Raw genomic sequence first — 22082 nt, forward strand, 5'->3', positions numbered from 1 at the left:
TGGACCACTTTGGAGACCTGCTGTTTCTGATCAGGAGGCAAGTAGCCAAGATAAAGCCAGACTGAGCACTGCATTCAACTCACTTTCTTTACCCAAGTGCATTCTTATATACTAGAGCTAACATTTAAAAGAAAACGATGAAATATTAACTATGGTATTTTACACTTCGTTTAAGAATAGCTAAAAGCCAAACACCAAAAATATAGGGCTGATTAAGTATGTATGCACTTATGTAAGTCATGTTATAAATTAAACATTAGTTAATTAAACTGCATTAATTATACAATAATTGTGTTATTCCATTTTCTTCATTGTATATTGTTCTTATTAGTTTCAATGTAGTTACCAAACAACTCCTAGTAGTAACAGAGAGGTAGGTAGGCCATATAAGCCCATGATAATGAAGCAAAATAATCACCTGAATATTAATGAATGTTTACGTTCTCCAGGACTAAAAACAAACAAGTCTGCACATATAACGTTTCTGGCCCCAAACAATTGGCTTGCATCAAGCAATGAAAACATTGAAATGACTGGTATTGATTTAAGTACAGTTTTTTCCAACACATTCTAAACAACCTGGAAGGGTAGAGTTCAACCATCGACTTCACTGAAGTCAAATAGGTAAGTCAAGTAGGCGTTTATTGTCATCTTAACCATATACAGTTCAGTTCGCAGTGAAACGAAACAGACCAAGGTCCTACCCACAACATCAAATCAAAACATAAATTAACAAAACTAACCAGCTAACTAAGCTAAGAGAAAACACATTAACAACATAAATTAACAAAAGTACTATACAAAAGACAGCAAAAATACAACAAATTGCATGTGCAAATGTGCAAACAAGAGCAACAACATGACACCAACAAGACTCAATGCAATCCTCTGTGCTCATTGCAGAAGAGGTGTGGAGAAGTGTGGTGTAAAAAGATTGGAAAAAAATTAAGAATGAATCACTTAATCGCTTGGTGCGATGGCAGATAAAGAAATTAACTGTAGTGAAACTAAAAGATGAAAAGGGAAGATATAAGAAGTCTCAGGATTGGGACTAAACTTATGTGTGGCTATAAGTAAATCATTTCCTATTGAAGCTAATTGGAAGAAAAGACTTCACTTTACTAGGGAGCATAAAGATTGAATTCTGGAACAATGGAAACGGTTTACAGCATGTGGTCTGGTGTGTCCAGATTGACTCTAGTGCATGCTACGAAATGTTAAAAATGTTGTGAATGTACAGTAGTTCACTGGATCACAAAAGTTTGTTTTGTGCAAGTTAAAAAAAATACAATAATGTAAAAGCTACAGAAATCTTTGAAAAAAATCATTTATCATTAAAATAACTTTACATTTGAGTTGAAAATATCATGGTCTACGAGACATGCAAAAACAAAAGTAATATCGAAGAAAGTCTGTTTAAAAAAACCCGAACGAAAATAAGGCAAGAAGTTTTCTAACATGCTGAGATGAGAACGACTGACCTGCCAACTTTCATGTAAGAACTGTACTGTAATTTCCTTAGAGGGTTGATGTAATTTTAAAGGCATGTGATGGCCACACCAAACAGTTCACTGCTTTTCACAGTCAATTCAGAAACCTATCATTCCATTAATGTGTATGAATAATATTTCTTTTTACATGTCTTTAAGATATTTGCATGTAAATTGTTACACAGAGATCGGATAATAAGCGAACTACAAAGAAGTAACTGGTTCCATTGGCTAAATATCCTAGCATATGTTGGTCAGATGAGTATCAAGTGATGACGTTGCTCATCTAGATCATGTGAATCTGGTGCAAACATGTGCTGCGTAGACAACAATAACTTTAAAACTTTACCCCATTACCTCCTCTCCTAGTGCGTACAGGGAAACCATAAGGAACTTATTATGTGTGCAGAAACTGGCACAATCACCTCCTTCATTTTCCCCTGCCTGTTTTCTGACCTGTCTAATTATCTTCATGCTACCTCAGCACCTGTGAGTCTCATACCATTACATCATCCATCGCTTAACAGTCTTCAGCTCCGCACCATCCAGCTTCATTTCCGAAAACATTTATTACCCCAAGTCATGTTTGCACGCAACTTCACTTCTTCACATCTCAATTCCCTGAGCATGGCCAAAGGAAAAAGGGTCCAGATTAATTGTGTCCCTTTAAGTGCTTGACATTCAAGAATGGTTTCTTTCTAACCCTCGGTGCTGAGAGGGCTTGTAAAGCTGGGGTGGCTCGGGTCACGCAGCAGAAGAGGGCTGTAGGCAGCTTTGCTATAAACAGCCCCAGTTTTAATGAGACGCAAGGGCTACAGGAAGATAAGGGGTAGGGTGCACTTGGAGGACAGATGTTTGCTTTGCTAAGTAAGGTGACAAAGACCAAGTTGGGAAATTTATGGCAGTCACTGTGAATTTTATTGCTTGCTTCTGTCCATACGCCGCTCAAGGTGGATAGTAAGGTAGTGCAGTTTTGCTCCAGGGTCTCTATTTAAGTTTAGTTGTCTTCCCAGAGTGGGAATGGATTTCCTAACGGGGTTCCCCATTCTCCTCCCACTTCCTCCCTGATACACGTCTTTAAATTGCCTCTGGGATTGAATGAATGAATGTGTGTGTGTGTGTGTGTGTGTGTGTGTGTGTGTGTGTGTGTGTGTGTGTGTGTGTGTGTGTGTGTGAGTGTGTGTGGTGTCCTGCAGTGGACTGCCATCCTATCCACGATGTTCCCGGGACCCCTCCAGACAGGCACTTTTGTTGAATACAGTGTTCCTTATGTAACAACAACACCAATGTCTTCCAGTCCTGTCACAGCTATTCTACTGGAGAAGAGAAGAACAAGGAGGAGGTGGGAGGAGCGCAGGGAGGTCCAGACTGACATGCTGCTCTGTGATTGGAGAGACAAAAGTCACATGCTTGCTTTTGGAATGCTAATTCATGCTGAAATTGTTTCCCTCCTCCTGAGCTCCTCCTCACTTGCTTGGTGTAGTCTGTCCTGCCGGATAGAGCCGCACTCAGAAATGGTGTAGGATATCAGGGAAGGAAGACACGAGACACTGAAGCAAAGCGAGAGGACGAGGGTCTATGTGATAGGTATGGACATGGAGATTCATTGCTTTCTGCACTTTGCGTGTTGCCTTTATATGATTATGCTACATATTACTAGGTTGGAAATCCTACTTCATGCCTCTGGCTGTATATACTGCATGTGGGTGTGTGTCTGAATGTGTGTGTTGAGAGAGGTAGAGAGAGACCGTATGTACTGTACAGTATCAGTGTTTGCACACCACACACAAGACAAATGCCTTTCTCTGCATGTGTTTTCTTATACAACATGACTGTTTGCTCAGTTGGATTCCACCACATACTTTACTGAGTTTCTCCTCTGCAATGGACAAACAGCTACGAGATGGACTGGAGTGATCTGGCTGGGATTCAATGAACACAAATATTTTTCCTTAAAGACAGTTTGCATGGCCCAGAGTTTCTTGCGATGAATATACTGTACCAGTGACAATCGTTGAGATGTGAGACAAATGAGTCTTTTCTGGATGTCCCTTAGGGACTACTAATAAGTTGTTTCTTTCTGTGTGCACTTGAGAAATTGTTCCATTCAAAACCTTCCTAGACCCCACTTAATCCCCAAGAGGGGACGGCGCATTGAACACCGGAAGAGTGTTCTACTATTGACCTATGTGGTGCTGATATGACGTGTTTAACCACACTGCATCTCAAATAACATGACCATCTGCACCCTCTCCACACACGTTGGTCTGGTCTGACCCCCTGCTTTGTAAACAAAATCCCAGACCTGAGCCACGCTCACCTCGCACTTGTGTGCATTCTCTTGTCCGTCTGCATCACGTCATAAACTCCAGAACCCTTGATCTTTAGGCTATTCCACCGTATTTTGAGCTGAACTAAGTGATATTCGTCTTCCCAGCAAACCAAATACCTGTCTGCACTCTTACTTTGCATAAGGTTTCTATTCAAATATGTCAAATTTGGTCACCTGTGCATCAGGGGAAAACAGGGATGAAGGACGTGGTCTTGACACCTTTGTAATCCACTGTGATTGCACATGCGTTAAAGAAAACACAGCTGCCTTTTATAGTGTTAATTCCATAGCTGTCGGAGCTATTGGGGAAGAAAGGATGAGTGAAACTCTGGTGAGATCATTATGCGGTAGAAGTTTGTCTAATACCAATTTTAATATCTATGACGCTAAAGGATTTAGTTACAACCAGGGTGGTTGGGTTTGCGTGACAAAAACAGCTCAACAGCTATTTAAAACTAGCGCAGTAAAAGATTCGCCCCTTACAAACACTTTACACTGCTTCTAATGTGGAGTAATTATCATTTCGTCAAATATCTTGTAATATTTACATTGACACCATCAGTACCAATAATTCATAGTTAATATAGGTAAAGTTGTTTGTTAATTGAAATTTGCTTTAATGTTAATAAAGTAAATACAATCACCATTACTTAGCAATAATAATAATAATAATAATAATAATAATAATTCCTGCATTTTAATAAATTATTAAAACATGCTTATTTAGGTGCTGTATCAAGCTGATCAAATGGTCTTCATTTCATCTGTTCATCTGTTAATATGTTAATATGGAAGGGTTTCATCTGTTAATATGGAAGGGTTATTTGGTTTATCTGGCTTCCTTTTTTTTTTTTTTTGCATTATTCACGTATCAACATATTCAAGTTAGGAACAGAATTTCTACTCAAGTGAAATATGTAAGTTGAACAAATAAAAATAACTAAGGGTTCTGATTTTTATTCTTCATAAAATACAGATAATTTGTATTTGTTCATTTGTAAAAGGTACACAAGGTCAGAACCTGTTGTGTGTAATCTGATAAGGGAGCTTTAATTAAAACGCAATATATTTACATACAATAATATCAAAAGATGTAGCTTATCCAAAAAAAAAATCTTTTTCCAGAGCTCTAAATGACCTCATATTATTATATAGCCATAATTAAATTAAGAGTAACTATAAGAGTATGCAGTGTAATTCATTTACACACAGAGCCTGTAAGATGTTTCCATGGTAATGTGTGTTTTAACATTAATATGGGTGTAATGTAATATATCCAAACACATTAATCTTATATATGCACACAATGCTAAACCTTTCAGCAGCAGATCATTAAAAGTTCAAGAATGTTGTCGACCTGCCGGTAGTATATCATGTAATATCAAATGATGGGAAAGACAACAGATTAGCTTTTCCATATTAAATAACGACAAAGTCTCGACAGTACCTGTGATAATGTGTGTCCACTGTATTGTACAGCAAAGCAATTTACATTTGCATTTACATTCACATTTCCATTTACACTTTGTAGGGCAGAAGGTCTACACACTGATATACTGACATATTTTGGGAGAAAATCAGGGAACCCAGAAGAACCCATGTGCATCAACAGTAAACTAATTTTGGGCAATATTGTTACTTCTGTAGTGTAATTTAAGTATAAAATCATTCTTCTACTATATACAGTGTAGATATGACGTGCATATTAATATAGTATTTAGAATCTATCTTTATTTCCTTTTGAGTTCCTATAACGTGCAAGTGGTGTTGGTGAATGTTATCAGTTATCTATTGATTTTTTAAAGATCAGGCAATCCTCATCCGCCTCTTCCGGATACGTTATTCATAGATATGCGACCAATAGTGTCATCTAAATGTTTTACTGCAGCTTAAAATCTTATTATTGTACTGTAGATTAGCAAAATTCTATCCATTCTATTATTCAGAATTAACCAAATTAATGGAGAAAACCACCCTGCACTAGTTAAAGCTAGACTCTATTCACTCACATCCCAATGCGCATTAAATAGAAGGCTCTTGTTCGACATCCTGTTCCAGACTTGGTCCCCCTTTGCTTATATAATCACCTCCAATCGTTTGGAAAGATTTTCCACATAATGTTTAAACGTGACTATTGGGATTTGTCTATTTATCCACAAACGCATTAGTATAGTTGGGTATTGATGTCTGGCATGAAGTCTTGGGGCGAAGTTGGCGTTCCAGTTAATCCCAAAGGTGTTCACTGGGGTTGAAGTCAGGGACGCTTGAGTTCTTCAACTTTAACCTTAGCAAACCATATGTTTATAGAGCTTGCATTGTGCAAAGAGGCATTGTCAAGCTGGAACAGGTTTGGGCCTCTTTTTTCCAGTGAAGGGAAATCATCAAACTAGAAGATACAATGACTTCCTATTCTAAATTTATTGCAACAGTGTGGAGAAGGTTCAAAGAATATCTTCCATATTGTATATGTTTATTAATGCAACCTACTTTTATAATTTATTTTAAATAATACTGAAAAGCTTTGAATTCTAAATAATACTGAAGTATTTTTTTAATTAGGGAGAAAAATTCCAATCCAATTTTCCAGCACCAAATCTCCTGATCTTCCCCCTGACATGATCCAGCCACGAGGACAAACTCAATGCACCTTACTGTATCACTCATTATGCCTGTCCAAGCGACTCATTTGTCAGACGGTAATATATTTACTGAGCTCTCTTCAGCTCATCTTCTATCCAGCCGCCTCACATTTGACCCCAAAGGAATGTTTCAGGTTGTTTTATGTGTCTGAGTCCTGCATGCATGTACTTGTTGCACCCAATTATTCTCTTAACCATTCAAAAGGTTTGACAACCCAGATCAGGAGTTGTTACATTACAGTGTACATGCACAAGTACATGTGTAAATTATTACAGAATGATCGCAGACGTCTCTTTCTTTCTGTCAGATCTTAAATGTTGACATAGATAATTGTTTAGGAGATGCAGAAGACAAGGCGCTTGGTCTTACAAGCCTAAAACTTCGTTTTCCATGTCCACATGTCAAAATGAGTTTCTAATTATCTTCACCCGGGAAGGTGTTTTCCACAAGGTCAGGTTTCAGTGACCTAAAACACAGTCTGCATGTGGACGAGAGGCCAAAACGCAGCGTCCAAGCATGCATGTGCATCGTACCCTGTACTGCACTGTGTATTTTAGTCACGCACCATGCACCAGTTCTCCCGTGTAAGACTCCGGTTGCAGAATAACTGTTACTGTGAGTTTTGAAATGCAGTGCAGCTTTCAAAGGAAGCACTAATTAAAATTTTCCTCATTAATTTTTTTATGTTGTACTGACAAACAAGGAATTTTCATGACTATTTGGGCTGACTATTAATGAGCTTTAAAAAACGCTGATTCCTATGGATGTTATCGGTGGACAAGCTGTTTCCTATCCCTTGATATCATATTTATGTTGCATAAATCATCAGTGGATCAGACTGAGCCAATTCTTTTACACTGAATGTGGATAACCATGTTAAATTTTCATAACTTGAAATCTTACTCCACATTAATAGTTTTAATAAATGCAAGGATCTTATTAAGCATTCTTTCTTCATGTAAAAGGATACTTTTGGGAAAACAGCTGCCATATTTAACACCCTTTGCTGCATATACAATATGGCACTCAAGTTTAAATCGGAATCGTGCTTATATGTCCAAAGAGCCCATTGTTGTCTAGCCTATGTTTTTTCATGACTGATGGATATGACTGCATACAAAATCTGTCAACTCCTCGGTCCTGTGCTTGTTTAGAGGTGCCCGTCGCTTCATGCTTGAGTGGTCTATAACAGGTGGCTGTTTGACCTGAGATGTGAGTTTGAGTTTGCTCAGGTGTTTTGTCTATGTGGCCATCTCCGTTTGACAAACTGCACAGGACTCACCGTTTGTTTAGGCAGAAACGTCTCCGCCAGAAGTCCATCAATGCTGCTACGGCCGTGACATGCTTGACGAACCCGTTTCATTTAATTATCTTTATTTTAACATAAATGCTGTTTCTTCAATCGGCTCTTTGAAGTCGTCATGGTATCATTGATTAGCACTTTACACCTGTGCCCAGTAAACACTTTCCTAACCATAAGTCATGGCCTGGCAGGCTTTGAGGTCCCTTTGTGAGCAGCACTTTCCCTGAGGCGTGTGTGGCTCTGATTTCTCTCCCAGTCAAATTGCAGCTTTACGACTGTCTGAGTGTTTCTGAGAGAGAGAGAGAGAGAGAGAGAGAGAGAGAGAGAGAGAGAGACGTGTGGCAGGGTCGCCCATGCTGATATCAGGCCCTGCTCCGACAGCAGCTGTAGGCAATTCAGAGACTTTCTTTCTTTCTCGTGGTGTCACATGCTGGTGGCTTTTGCAGCTTTTGCATGTTTGATATTTGATGATGCTGGCTTGCATGCTGTAATGTATTTCCTATTGAAATCAGCTGATCTCATTCAAATGAATGCAGCTTTATGGACGTCTGATAAAACAGCTTGTTTGTGTAGTTTCTTTTCCCCATATGTATTTTAATTGTGATGTTAATGTTCAGTGAATTAAACATAATCAGCTATAGTAATGATGGGCAATTATTAACCCCGGCACATTAAAATCACAAAGTCACGATTAATGTTTTAACAGACTATTTGGTTGAAAGCTTTAATTAGATTTCTATTCATTTAGATTTTTTCCCCCAGGGTTTGGATGTTAGCATTTAAAAGCCCCTTTGCATGTCACTCTGCGTTTTTGTGTGATTAAAAAAAAGGATACATTTTAATAGATCAAGGCATGTTTTCTGTTGTTTTTTGAAATGATAAGTAAGAATAAAAGCCAATGGGCCATGTGGTTCAACCATGGCATATGAAGTGTTTGTCCCCTTTTGGAGATCATCCTTTCTATCTGTTTATAATAAACTTTAATGTTCTGGAACACTCATGAAACCAAATTGTCTGTCTTATCGTGATAGCAGTCTTTCCTTGACTTTCTCCTGAAATTAGTCAGACCAAGAAAAGTTCGGTTTTTTTCTTTTTACAAAGAAACTTCTAAACAGCTTCCTTTGTGTTTAGACCTTTCTGTAAAGAAAAAAAAACAGTTTATTTCTGACTGATACAAAGTGCTGACACTGACGAGTCATAAAAAAAATCGAAATAAACAACTTAAAACTTTCTTTGATGAGAAACAACATTTTAAAAATCCATTTATTATCACATAGTTATTATTACTTATATATTTAGATTACTGCATGTGGACCATTCTACATGAATTAAAGCATAAAATGGTTCAAAAATATAATATATTAGATCGAACACATTGATATATAGATTGGAGAATTCAAAAGTGCTGTAAATAACACTAATTATGTTTTAAATTGGCTGAATAATCATGATAAATGAGCTTAGGTTCCACTATAAAGCAATCCATAATGATCACTGTTGAAAAAAGAAATTATTGATACAATGCTACAGTAAACCAAAAGAAAAAATTAGTTTAAAAAAGCCTTTCGTGATGTAATCAAATGTTTTGAGAAGATATTATATAAGGATAAAAGGTTCGGGAAGATCTTGTTACATTGTTGTTTTGAGCTCATTTCAAAACCAATATAAAGAGATGCCTTGGTTGTTTAGCCCAACAAGAAAAAAAACCTGAGACTATCATGTCTACTATACTGTCCTACCAATCTCCTTTTATGTTTTTAAGAGACACAAATGATCTGCTATTGTGGGCAAGTAATTTAAATGTTAATTAGATAAACAGTTTCTACAAATGCACGCTTTACTAAATGAATCTGAAATTAAACCCACATGCAGTTCACATATGGAGTGGTTATATATTAAAAAAAAAAACTGTGCATAAACAGATGGCTACCTATTTATTTTCTCCCTACCAGCCGATTTTATGGCTATAAGGTCACCTCGAAATGGTGTAAAGAAAAAGTTTTGAAAGCTGAATTAAACATCTACACAATTGAATTTCCTGCTGAACTCAATGCATTTATAATACTGCCCTTCATAACGTTTCAGAGATAAGGTCCTTCTTATCCATATCATTGATCATGGAGAAACTCACCAGACATCGAACACAAGTATGTCACCCTTACGATCACAGACTCCCTGGGTTGGGTTCTTCAATCAGTGAGACCATGACAGCAGAAGCCATAATTCAAACTGGTAGTTTCCCTGCAGACAAAGCAGGCAGGTTTATGGTGGATCTTAAGGAAATTAGGGCCACAAATCTTCCTCTGGCAGGATGCTACAAAGCAGGGAATGCACTAACATGGAGGATGATGGAGAGTAAGAGAGAAAAATGTGGAAAGAGAGCACAAACTTCTTACTTTGACTGCGGCGAACAGTAAACAGAATGCACAGACCAGTGAATGATTTATTAGCTCCATACATTTTCACTTTCATTTATGGCAATAGTGAGGGTAAATTATGCTTTCTCGTTACCATGGTTTGCTAAGGTACTATAAATTTAGTTTTGTGACTCTAATCCAGTCTTTTTTAAAAAAATATATATATACAAATTTCATCACTTTTGCATTTGTCTCCAGCATGTGGGATAATGGCATACCACAACAAAAAAACAACATAAAAAAGGACAAGGACTTCCTGAAGTCCTGCTAGTAGCATGAGGTTACGGGGACTATTTGAGAGCAGTTGGGGTGTATTATTGCCTTCCAGTTTCTGACAAACACCCTGCTGACTCTGATGCACCATCTAAAGTGTGACCTCTTTATCTCTCTTTCTCTCTCTCCTTCTTCCTTCTGACCCCTTGCTTACCTGATTTATGAAAGGTTGTATCTGACTTATACTAAGCAGGCATGTTAAGAAGATAACAGCATGTGACAACGGCCCTTAGGCTAATATGGAATACCTCACCGCTCCGATAGCTCGCTGATACTATAGTGATACTCCCCCCTGACCTTAACAGTATGGTATGCTCTGCTCCTTTGACTGCAGTATTGATCTATAAGGTATCTATCAGAACCACAGCTCTGTCTCTCTCTCTCTCTCTCTCTCTCTCTCTCTCTCTCTCTCTCTCATTTATCTTTTTTCATTGACAGGGTTGTCAGTACTGACAGCATGCAGCAAGTGTGATCGACCTAATATCCTGAGACCAAGGTGTTTGAGATCCTACGAAACTGGGCAGAAACACATGCTAGTTCCTGTCGTGACATTAGTCTTAACCGTCTGTCGCTCATAGCCCTTGTGCAAGCTGGGTATTGAAGCCAGTGCATTACATTTTCTGGCAAAAGCAGATTTCATTCCAGTAGAGGAAACATTAATTGGTGACATCAATAAAAACAGATATAAATAATTCAGGAAGGATAAAATAGCAAAAAAAAAAAAAGAATGGAAACAATAGTTTACATTACAGTCAGCTATAATATTATGACCACTGAGAGGTGAATTTAATAAAATTGATCACTAAGACTATGCCAGCAAAGTCAAGCCAGGATCATGGACACCCAAGGCTCAACCATGCCCGTGGGGAGATAATGTCAGCTTGTCCAGCCTGATCCCAAAGAAAAGCCAAAGCAGGACAAATCATGGTCACGTGACAAATCTGTTTTGACCATGATAGACAGACAGACAGGTTTTAGAACATCCAGTGCACCAAAGCCTTTTACTATGGGACCAGAGACACACCAGTGGCACAAGGGGAACCCAAAACCTCCAAAGAAAAAAAAAAAACCTAAGTGTTGATTTATCACCTTCGGGTATTTATTGATTAATTAAGTCGACCTGGACTCATTAATTAACATTGGGGAATTTTCTGTCAATTTTAATATTTTTAATGTTATAGCAGAACAGTGTACATTATTATTACTTACGCTAATACCTCCTTATTATAAATACATTTAGAACAAAAAGCTAAATGCAAATAAAATTATTGGTTTGTCATCTTAGACATGCTTACATGTCTGAAGTGGGTCTTATTCTTTACTAATAACCAAGTGCATTATTAGAAGCTAATTAGGAGTCTAAATCCTTACTTTGCTTGTACCTCTGTAGGAATTCTTGACGGTTCTACATAGGACTACTTTAGGAAGTGCAGAACCCTAAAATTCCATCTCTCTCATACACATAGCAACAGGTGGATTAGTGCTAAGAAGAATTGTTTCTAGGTGTGAACGAGTGTGTGAATGGTTAGGCAGATGGTGTCTATTAGCAGTGCTTTCCCTATTTTGCACACTTCCCAGGACAAAGTAGTTACTGAAAGTGACTTAACTTAAAGTTATTAAAAATTAATTATCAATTCAAGGATGATTTGTTTTTTCTTATAGCTGGAGTGTGAAAATGGTGCCATTGTTGATATACCATTAGCCAATGCCTTTGTGTTGCATGTAGACAATGACAGACTTTATATTAGACGGTAAAACTCATCAAATTCTTCTTTTAAGTAATATTTTTATTGTGATGATGAGGATCAATTTACACTGGCAAAAGTTCAGACAGACAGGTTCCAGAACATCCAGTGCACCAAAGCCTTTTACTATGGGACCAGAGACACACCAGTGGCACACTGAGTTTCGAAGCCACTTCTTCATCATATTAGTATAAAGTGCAAAATTTAAATACATATTATACTGTACACTGTAAACTCATCTGAACCGTTGGCAGAGTGAGTCTGATGCTGAGACCCAGGATGACAGACAGTTATTAGTCAGTAACCTTGTTTATGTTTCTGCAGTTCTCGTGTTAGCTGGTTACAGGTAGAGTTCAGCTTCAGCCTGTCCAGGCAGGCAGAGGGGATTTCTTATCCATCTGGTGTCAGTTCACCCTGAGCAAAGACTGTCTGTTTGATGTGGTCTTGGCTAATACCCCATCTCTGTCGCAACCCCTCTATCTTGACTCACTACTAGCAAGTTGCACTGTTAATAAAACATACCACAAATGCCAACACCATGCACCAAAATCAATCAAACATCAATAACAGGATGTTTGATTCAGTGAATCTGCTTCTGATTGACTAAAACAGGTTAGTGGCAGTTCTTTTCCAGTGCTTTAGCAGAAGAACAAAGGCATCATCCAGTTGCCGTAAATGTCTAAGGTCGACCATTAACTAATGCTGGTTGGAGGGCAAATTGACTGGAATAATGTGCAGTGCAAAATAATGAAGAGAAAGTGTGAAAGAAAGATGGAACAGAGATGCATGTCTCTTTTAGGAAACGATTTGATAATGCACTTGAAACCTTTAATTGCTTCAGTAGAATGGCACTAATTAAATCTGATGGTCTGTCAATTTTGAGGTGAGAGAAAGTAATACACCCTGATTTGCTCTTTGCTATGTGTCCATAGACTTGAAGACCTATCTTAGTATAAAAGCAGTTTTTAATGTTTTTATGTGTCTGTGGTTAAGGATTTGGGGATTTTGTAGAAATCTGGACGTGTCTTAGCAAGTGTATAGTCTCATATGGGTAGACATCCATTCTGATTTGGATTGCGAGGTGGTATGTTACCGCATAAAAGAAAAGGGAGTTTTGGCCGGTACCGCCAACTGTTGTTTTCTGTGATAACTGTCTCCACCTCAACTTTGCCTATTTCTTTACCCATGCTTTGAAGTGGGTTTGAATAATGGTTACTCAGGGTCTCAGTATTCTGTAATAGGAGGAGTTGAGGATCAGAAAAGAGAGAAAGGATTTTACTCCACACAACTGGTCATCTGGAGGTGGTTTTCTCTGTGTAATTTTACATGTTTTATACATTTTTACCTGATTATATATTGCAGCATTATTTTGCATTATTTCATTGCTCCTTTCATTACAGTAAACACTCCTAGTTGAAAGAAAGATCTAAAAACTCATACCCTATAATGTTGAAATAATTGTTATGTATGACTGATTCTCAGTGGAGCAATCATCTCCCTTAATGCTTCTTTGGGCAGAACATTTCCCAATGTCGAAAGCATACCAAAGCAGCGTAACAAAGTATACACAACTGCCTTTCAGACAAGACTGAGCCACAAATCTTGTTGACTCAAGTGCCTTTTTGAAAAGTCCTGAGAGAGCAAGGCTAAGAAATGGTCCTGTTTGCACCACTTAGAGTTCACTTTTGATCAGGGCATTTGGAGTGGTAGGGAAGGTTGTGTATACAGTACTGTGCAAAAGTCTTAAGCCCGCTCCTTATTTCTTTATATTTTGCTTCCAAAGAGCCAGACTTTTCTTGTATTTTTATTGTAGTCTTGAGAAATAGTTCTCCGGTGCTTCCCAAAGGCTTTTTTTTTGGCTCTCATTTTTGACTCCCAATTTCAGTCCAGTCCCTGACCAGTTTTAAAGGAATGTTTTTTTTTGTGTGCTCACTGACCTATGAATCATTCAAGTATGAAAAAATAAAATAAAATTTAACCTTAGGCATGAACCAGTGAGAAACAAGCACAGATGATGACAAATGATTAGGTCGGTCATTTTTATACTGGTGATGTTGAATGCTGAGTGGTTGAAACAGACCAATCTTTGGGTACTTAATATTTGTTCCAATTTCTTAAATTTAATCTTAATAAATGGTCCAGCTGCAAACATAGTTGTTTCATGAATCGTTAATTATAACAGTTTGTTTCTACTTCATCAAAAGCGTCTTTAGTGTCCATGTAGCCGTCAGTGATGGTGTGCTAGGCAACCTGGGCTAATGAGACAATGCCACCATGAGACGATACCATCATTCACAGAAGTACGGCCTACACCATCTCCATCCTGTGCTTGTAATAAATAGCAGACATATCTCAATATCAACTGTTCAGAGAAGATTATTACATGTTTTGAATGCCTTCACAGTGTACAAAGCAATAAAAATCAGGAAAGATCGTGGAATTAGAAGGTGTGTCCAAACTTTTGCTTGGTACTGTTTGTGTACACAATCGATTACTGTACTTGGGAGGTCAGTGAAATTTCTGTTACAGTTACAATTTGAGAAGCAATGGTGTAAAGCAGCTTGTTTGCTGTCTATCACTCTGTTCATTGTGTGAGTTGATTTATATAACTCATGATCTATATAGCTTAAATTTCCTTCTAGTGACAGCAGAACATTTGATTTGCAGGTAACCTAAGCCTGAGGTCTCTCATCTCAGGTGTCGGGTTGGAGAGCAGGTGTTAGCAATCTCAAAGCTGAAGCCATAACAAACTTGTTTTATGGTGGGAAAACAGCTCCCCTGAGCCTAAAAAGTCAGACAGCAGAAGAGAACACACACTTGCACTTGAGTCAGAGAAACTCAAGTGCGGGTCTGGTGTCCACAAATGTAGATTATAAAAAAGCTGATATGATGTTTCATTTCGTGTAAATATGCAAGTTCAAGCAACATCAGGAATTATTGATAAGGAGCAAGAGTGGGGAAAAAAAAACAAGATGCTTTGCTGAAGAGCTCAGCTAACAAACTAAATTGTTATCAAGACTTTTGATGGAAATATATCCATCTGTCCATTATCCATAGTGCTCATCATGTATAGGGTCATGGGGCGATGTATGGGGTACAAATACACTCACACACACTTTACAGGCAATTTGGAAATCACCGTAGACTGGATGTTCTTGGACTATAGAATTTAACCGGATTACCAAGAGGAGACCCACAAGCACATGGAGACCCACAAGCACATGGAGATCCACAAACACATGGAGACCCACAAGCACATGGAGACCATGCAAACACCATGCAGGCAATAACGGGAACGAGATTCAGATCCCCAACCCTGAAGGTGTGAGGTGACTGTGCTAAGTACTTAGCCGCCATGCTACCTTGTTGGTGAAAATGATGAAGAAGCTTGTCAGGGGTTTTATGATAGTTTTTTAAAATATTTTTTTAGCATGATTGATACTTTGTAGGGAAATTTTAGTATTCTTCTTGCATAGCTTCACCAAAGTTCCTGGGACAGTTACTGGGTTAGAGGTGGCATGATAGTGCAGCGGATTGAATTGCTGTATCACAATTTCAGGGTCCATGTTTCGATCTAGAGCTTGTTCTAGTGAACAAGTATGTGTTGTGCAATAAGTGTGCTAAGTTGCTTCTATGTGCGAGTGTGTGAATATACCGTATGTATGTGTTCATGATGGATTGACATCCTATTTAGGGTGCATTCCTTTTTTTTATTTTCTTTTATTTATTTATTTATTTATTTATTTATTTTTAGGAATTTATCACCTACAGTAAATTAATTTTAAGACAATTTGGATAAAGAAAACCTTGACTGAATGCTACATTCAGAAAACACCTTGCTTATTCCGGTTAATTTGAAGCTAAATTGCGTTCCAGAGGACATGCCTTTCATTCTACTCACTTACGGTATTGCTTAAGAAATTTGGGTTTTAATCAAAAAGTGTTTCATGCAGCAGTTCTTCAAATCTTCAAAGGACTCTCACTCACACTTTTGTCTCTTCTGTGTATGTGAATCAGGTTTTGGGCAGACCAGCTGTAGACGTGGATCAAGCCCAGGAGGGTGTAGGGCTGCCATGGAGAGGGCTCAGGCCTCAGTGGGCTCAGGCTTCAGTGCTCCTGCCCCTAGCAACCCCATCATCACGTCCAGCTCCAGCAGCAACAGCACCAGCCAGGGAATGACCAGTGTCAGCTCCAATGTCAGTACCAGTGTCAGTGCCAGTGTCAGCGCCAGTGTCAGTGCCAGCAGCAGACCGCAGACTCTGCCACAGATATCAGTGTATGGAGGAATCCCTGACAGGCAGACAGTACAGGTAGGATGCACTAGGGTAAACACTGAGTCTAAAATTGGTTTCCCATTCCCTACTTTTTATTCGTCAGACAATTACATTTGTGAAGGAAAGTGTTGCTTTTGGGGAAAAAATGGACCCTGCAAGGAACTAACCTTTTGCTATGCTCCTCTACTGCCCTCTACAGACAGACAATAAACATTACACTCTCTCTCTCTCTCTCTCTCTCTCTCTCTCTCTCTCTCTCTTTAAAATTATAAAAAGGAAAAGCTGTGTTTTTTTTCTATTCTACCAGATAACACCTAGGCTTAGGGGAATTAATATATGATCATGATTCTTTTTTACAGCTCTTCCCTTTTATTATTTTATAATTACCCTGTGTTAGTAATGTAGTATTAGATTTATGATTTATATAAAGCACATATAAAGGACAATACTTAAATAATAATAATAATAATAATAAAAGTGGACATATAATCAAATAATAATAAAAATTAAATAACGAATCAATAGAAATATTACGACAAATTGTAATCAAATAATATTTCTAATAATAAGTCTCAGAATAATTACCATAAGACTAGTAATACAATAAGATTAATCATACAACTCATATCATTTGTTTCGTTAAATTTGTTAAATGATTACTTTTCCTTTGTTGTTGTTCTTTTGTGGAGATGTTCTGACCATTGTTATTATTAAGTTATGCAAATTTTGGATAATAAGTGTGTTAAATGTTGAGTCAGACCCCACTAGAAGGATTTTCTCTTGAAACATACTGATGTTAATGCTGAGCTATTTCAGTTAATGTATTAGGCTTTTGTTCTATTACAGTTATATTCAGTGTGAAATGTATTGCGATGTATAATGTTTATTATCTGGTTGTTTGTGTGACTTCTGCTCCAGTTTTAAGGAATATCGCACATTGATTACATATTAATCGTCAATGCCGATTGGGCTGTGTATTTTAGCTATATCTTTGTAAATATTATTCAGCTATATTATTTCATTTAAAAGGTATTGAGTGTAACATTTGGCGACACCATTTATCCTGTAGTAACAACCAAAATGTGTCCACATGTAATATTGTATATTCTATGATATAGTTTAATGATGCAAAATAAAAGTCCACATCACATTTAAAATAATGTTAAGATTATTTATAACGGTAATTATTCAGTGGACCTTTTAATCTCATTTTCTTGTAGCTTTACTACAATTTAGACAGATACCTATGTTGGTCTTTGGAGTGTAAAGTGTTGTCGATGCTTCCCTAATGATCTGATGATCTCTTGTGAAGGATGGCAGGATGGTGAGCTGTGGATTTGGAACTGTCTTTGTGTCCTGAGTTCATTGTTTCAGCACTGAACTCTCCAGCAATGAAGGCATTTTCTAAAACTAACCACGTACTAGACCTCATAGCCTCATGTATGCATGATTATTAATAATTAACAAAACAGTAACATTTTCTCTAAATATCATATTCATGAATCATTTTAATTGTGATAGAATTTTTTAATTTTCACATTAAACATCAGATACTTGTTATAATTATTTTGTAAAATTTACTGGCATCTCATAATGCTCTAATATTGTGCCATAAATAATTCATTGATCAATTATAATCATTTTGCAATGCAAGTGCCACTATTCATTTTAATGACATGTAATGCATGTGTAATGACCTGTGAATAATTAAAAAAGCAGCTGTAATAATTAAGTGACAATTATAACTAGTGCTGCACAATAAAAAATCTAAATCATGATATGGACCTGTGCAATTATATAATTGCAAAAGGCTGCAATTTATTAGAGGTAATATGCACATAGTCAGGAATGTATGTAGCTTGTCAGTAAGCTAAGTGTTAAGGTGCTAAATACATACTGGGAACCATCTAAATGTAGTCATTAGTCATTGTCATTTTCTGTTAGACTCTAAATAGATTTTAATAATAATAATAATAATAATAATAATAATATGTTTAATAGTAGAAACATATCACAGTTTCAACTGCAATATCTCACTCACTCACTCACTCACTCACTCACTCACCGTCCCTACCTCTTTATCCTGTATACAGGGTTGCGGGGGGCCTGGAGCCTATCCCAACACATAAACTAAATCACACACTATGGGCAATTAAGGAACACCAGTTAGCCTAATCTGCATGTCTTTGGACTGCGGGAGGAAACTGGAGTACCCAGAGGAAACCCACCAAGCACAGGGAGAATGTGTGGGAATCGAACCAGAAACCTGGAGATGATAAGCGACAGTGCTGTAGCAATCGTAGTATGTTTTTTTAAAAGATTTTTTTTTAATCAATACATGACAACCTATTATAAACATTTTAAAACTACATTACTAAATGCTTAAAGTAAAGTAAACATGACAGTTTAAAGATAAAAAAAAAAATAGCTCTGTTCTAATACACCAAGACATGACAGACACACACACCTACACAATATAGAGCACTTACTGACAAGTTTTCAGTGACAGGATGCTATAGGCCACATACTATTTATGTATCTTTGTCAAATATAACAGTTACTTTAAAATTATTTGCAGGTTATTTTCAGTTATCCAGGATGTTGCGCAGACACCAAGTGACTTAATTCTGTATGAATACATCATATTCTGTGTAATAAATCGTATGAATAGTGACACTTGCATTACAGCCTGATATACATCATCAGTTATTTCTAGGAGATTAATATGAGGGGTGTTCAAGCCAAACCCGGACTTTTATTTGTACGGAATAACAGAATACAGTAACAACAGTAAAAACAATCTTTATGCTACCCTTATGTAATTATCCCAGCATTTCATTAGCGCTTGGATATCATCAAGGTAGAAAGGAGCCATGATCAGACTTCCCTGCTTCCCATCTGAAACACTGGCCTCCCAGGAACTCCTTTAATAACCCAAACATGTGGTTTTCAAGGATCAGGTGTTCCACTCATTGAATGTTCATGGGAATGACTGCAGTGGGCTTCGACTTACCTCGGCCAGTTCATAATTCAGAACGTACTGCCTTCTTTAAAACGTTTGAGTCTCATCACCGTACTGAAGCACCGTATTGAAGTCTTCTGTAAATGTTGTTTACAGAATAAATGTTGATCTTATTTATGCCTTAATTTATAAGTTGAATGCTTGAATGACTTGAATGCTCTTGTAGAATATGTGTCATTATTAGAGTTTATAAGAATGTGTGTTTGTTTTCTTCTTCAGGTGATTCAGCAGGCCCTGCACAGGCAGCCCAGTACTGCAGCTCAGTACTTGCAGCAGATGTACGCAGCACAGCAACAGCACCTCATGCTGCAGACCGCCGCCCTCCAGCAACAACACCTGAGTTTAGCTGCGGTTCAACAGGTCTCACATGCAAACAGAAATACATGCACACACATGGGCACACACATACTGTACGGGTACACACACACACACACACACACACGTTCACATACTTAGTCAACTCAGCTCTTAAACTATAAGAGTCAGTACATGTTTTTTAATGGTAAGTAACAACATGCTTTAGTATTTTAAAAAAAATCTTCCATACATAAAGTACTGACTTTAAAGAAAGATGATGATGGATATTGTTGATATTGTTGACAATTGGTTCCAGACAAAACATGGTTTGTGAGTATTATTCCTTATACCTGAAAATTTGCTTGTAATACTATATAATAACAAGTCGGTAAATTTCTTAATTTGTTTATCCAAGTAATTTAGACTGGTTTAGATTGTTTTAAACATAACATAAGAAAACAAAGCCATTTACATATGTTGGTAGATAAATTACAGAGCAGTGATTCCATTTGTGTTTATATGTGTGTATGTGTGAAGACCAGAGGAGAGCAGGAGGGTGGGGGCTGCTGTGTAGGATGACTTTCACACACAAACACACACATGTGCATGTGTACGCACACGCACACACACACACACACACACACACACTAATGAAATCACTGCTTTCTGACAGAAAGAGCTCTTGGTCACAATGTTATAGTATAACAATATACACGCACTCGGATGTTGAATATATGAGTGACGCACGCGTACTCTCTTAGTCTCGAGACTGCACATGGGAGACGATTACCCATGATCCCGTAGCGCATGAGAGAGAAGAACCATTGGCTCAGTTGTGATCACGATACAATGCTCGGCAGACAAAGCGCATGCATGCTACAGTACTCGTATATCAAGCCCTCGCTCGTTTATTAAGTTAAAATTTATTAACAAATTTTGCTCTTCTTGCAAAATACTCGTGATCCTAGGATCCACTGTATTTGAAAGAATCTGTTATACCGTTTAATTACACAGAACTTTCTTTGACGAGAATATAAAATGCTATACTATTGAAACATTCAGCTATTTCTTACTCTGGATGTTCACACTAAGTGTTTTGCCCAAAGCCTCATCCTCACCCAGTACATAAAAAACAGATGAAATATTATTACCAAAACCACATCCTGTACTTCTGGATAATGGAAAGAGCACAACTACCATTACGTAACCCAAACGGAATGGTTTGCTGCTACTTTAAGCTCATGAAGCAAAGCGAAATTTACAGGCACATCAGATCAGCATGTTGTTTCTAAATTGTAGTACCAAAAGTGTGGGTTTAACTGTTTAGCTGGTATTATTTGTTTGCTTGACTTTTAGATTGATCTATAGATGAGCATGCCAGGCTGCGAGAAAAAAGAGATCTGTTTCCTGCCAGGCTTGTTTACTTTGTGTGTGGTGGCTTTATGTTGATTAATGAGTGTTCAGTCGACTTCTGACCCTTCCTCTCTCTCTCTCTCTCTCCCTCTCTCTCTCTTTCTTCCTTGGTTTCTTTCTTTATTATTCAGGCCAGCATTGTAGCAGGAAGACAGAACTGCGGTCAGAACGGAGCTACATCTCAGCAGGCCTTATCCTCTCAGACCACTGTAAGCATCATAAATCCTGGCACTAATGTCTCATTCAACAAGTCTACAGTTCCCTGGAGCATTCCAGCGTAGTGATCTGTAGCCCTGTAGAGCTGCTGCTGTACAAGGCCCACACATGATATACTGCCTCGAGCAAGTACTCATCTGCCATTCTCCAGTGACATGACCTGAAACTGAAATGAAAATGTAATAATATTGAAATAATGGGAAAACTACTGTAGCTAGCAAAATTATTAACTCCTAAATTAGTTTTGGTACTAACAATTGCTATTGCATATCATATAACCAGTTAAAAAGAGTTGAATTATATGCAAATGTCCCATACTCTCAACATAAAGATACCTGTTCCTAGAGGATCACAGAGAATTTTGAAGAAACTGAATTTTTTAATCACAGATTATAAATAATATTCAAAAATCATCACAAAGTACCATTAAACCCCCAAAAATGATCAATAATAATAATCTGAATAATAATAATCAATAGTAATCTGAGAAAAAGAGGCATTTTTAGTGAAGCTTAGTTTTTAACAGTAATGGTTTTAGAAATATTCTAGTGATTGTTTGTTTATTGTCGTTGTAGTTTTTAAGTACAGTCAAGGCAACTACACAGCAACTGACCCAGTGTTGGACTAACACACCGTGTTAAATTAACAGGCATAGCTCTT

General features: G+C 37.5%; 1 protein-coding gene across 3 annotated transcripts in view; it reads left to right on the forward strand.

Moving 5' to 3' along the window:
- The first annotated feature begins 2981 nt into the window (after positions 1-2981).
- phc2a (polyhomeotic homolog 2a (Drosophila)) overlaps positions 2982-22082 on the forward strand; it is a 39906-nt gene continuing 20805 nt past the window's right edge. For all 3 annotated transcript variants that reach the window (XM_053483205.1, XM_053483206.1, XM_053483207.1), the window contains exons 1-4: positions 2982-3077; positions 16218-16510; positions 19716-19856; positions 21338-21415. In XM_053483205.1, coding sequence (XP_053339180.1) covers positions 16274-16510; positions 19716-19856; positions 21338-21415 — 456 coding nt within the window. In that variant the 5' untranslated portion in view covers positions 2982-3077; positions 16218-16273. The remainder of the gene's footprint in view (positions 3078-16217; positions 16511-19715; positions 19857-21337; positions 21416-22082) is intronic.

Source organism: Clarias gariepinus, chromosome 22 (assembly GCF_024256425.1).
Source record: "Clarias gariepinus isolate MV-2021 ecotype Netherlands chromosome 22, CGAR_prim_01v2, whole genome shotgun sequence".
NCBI classification, from domain to species: Eukaryota; Metazoa; Chordata; class Actinopteri; order Siluriformes; family Clariidae; genus Clarias; species Clarias gariepinus.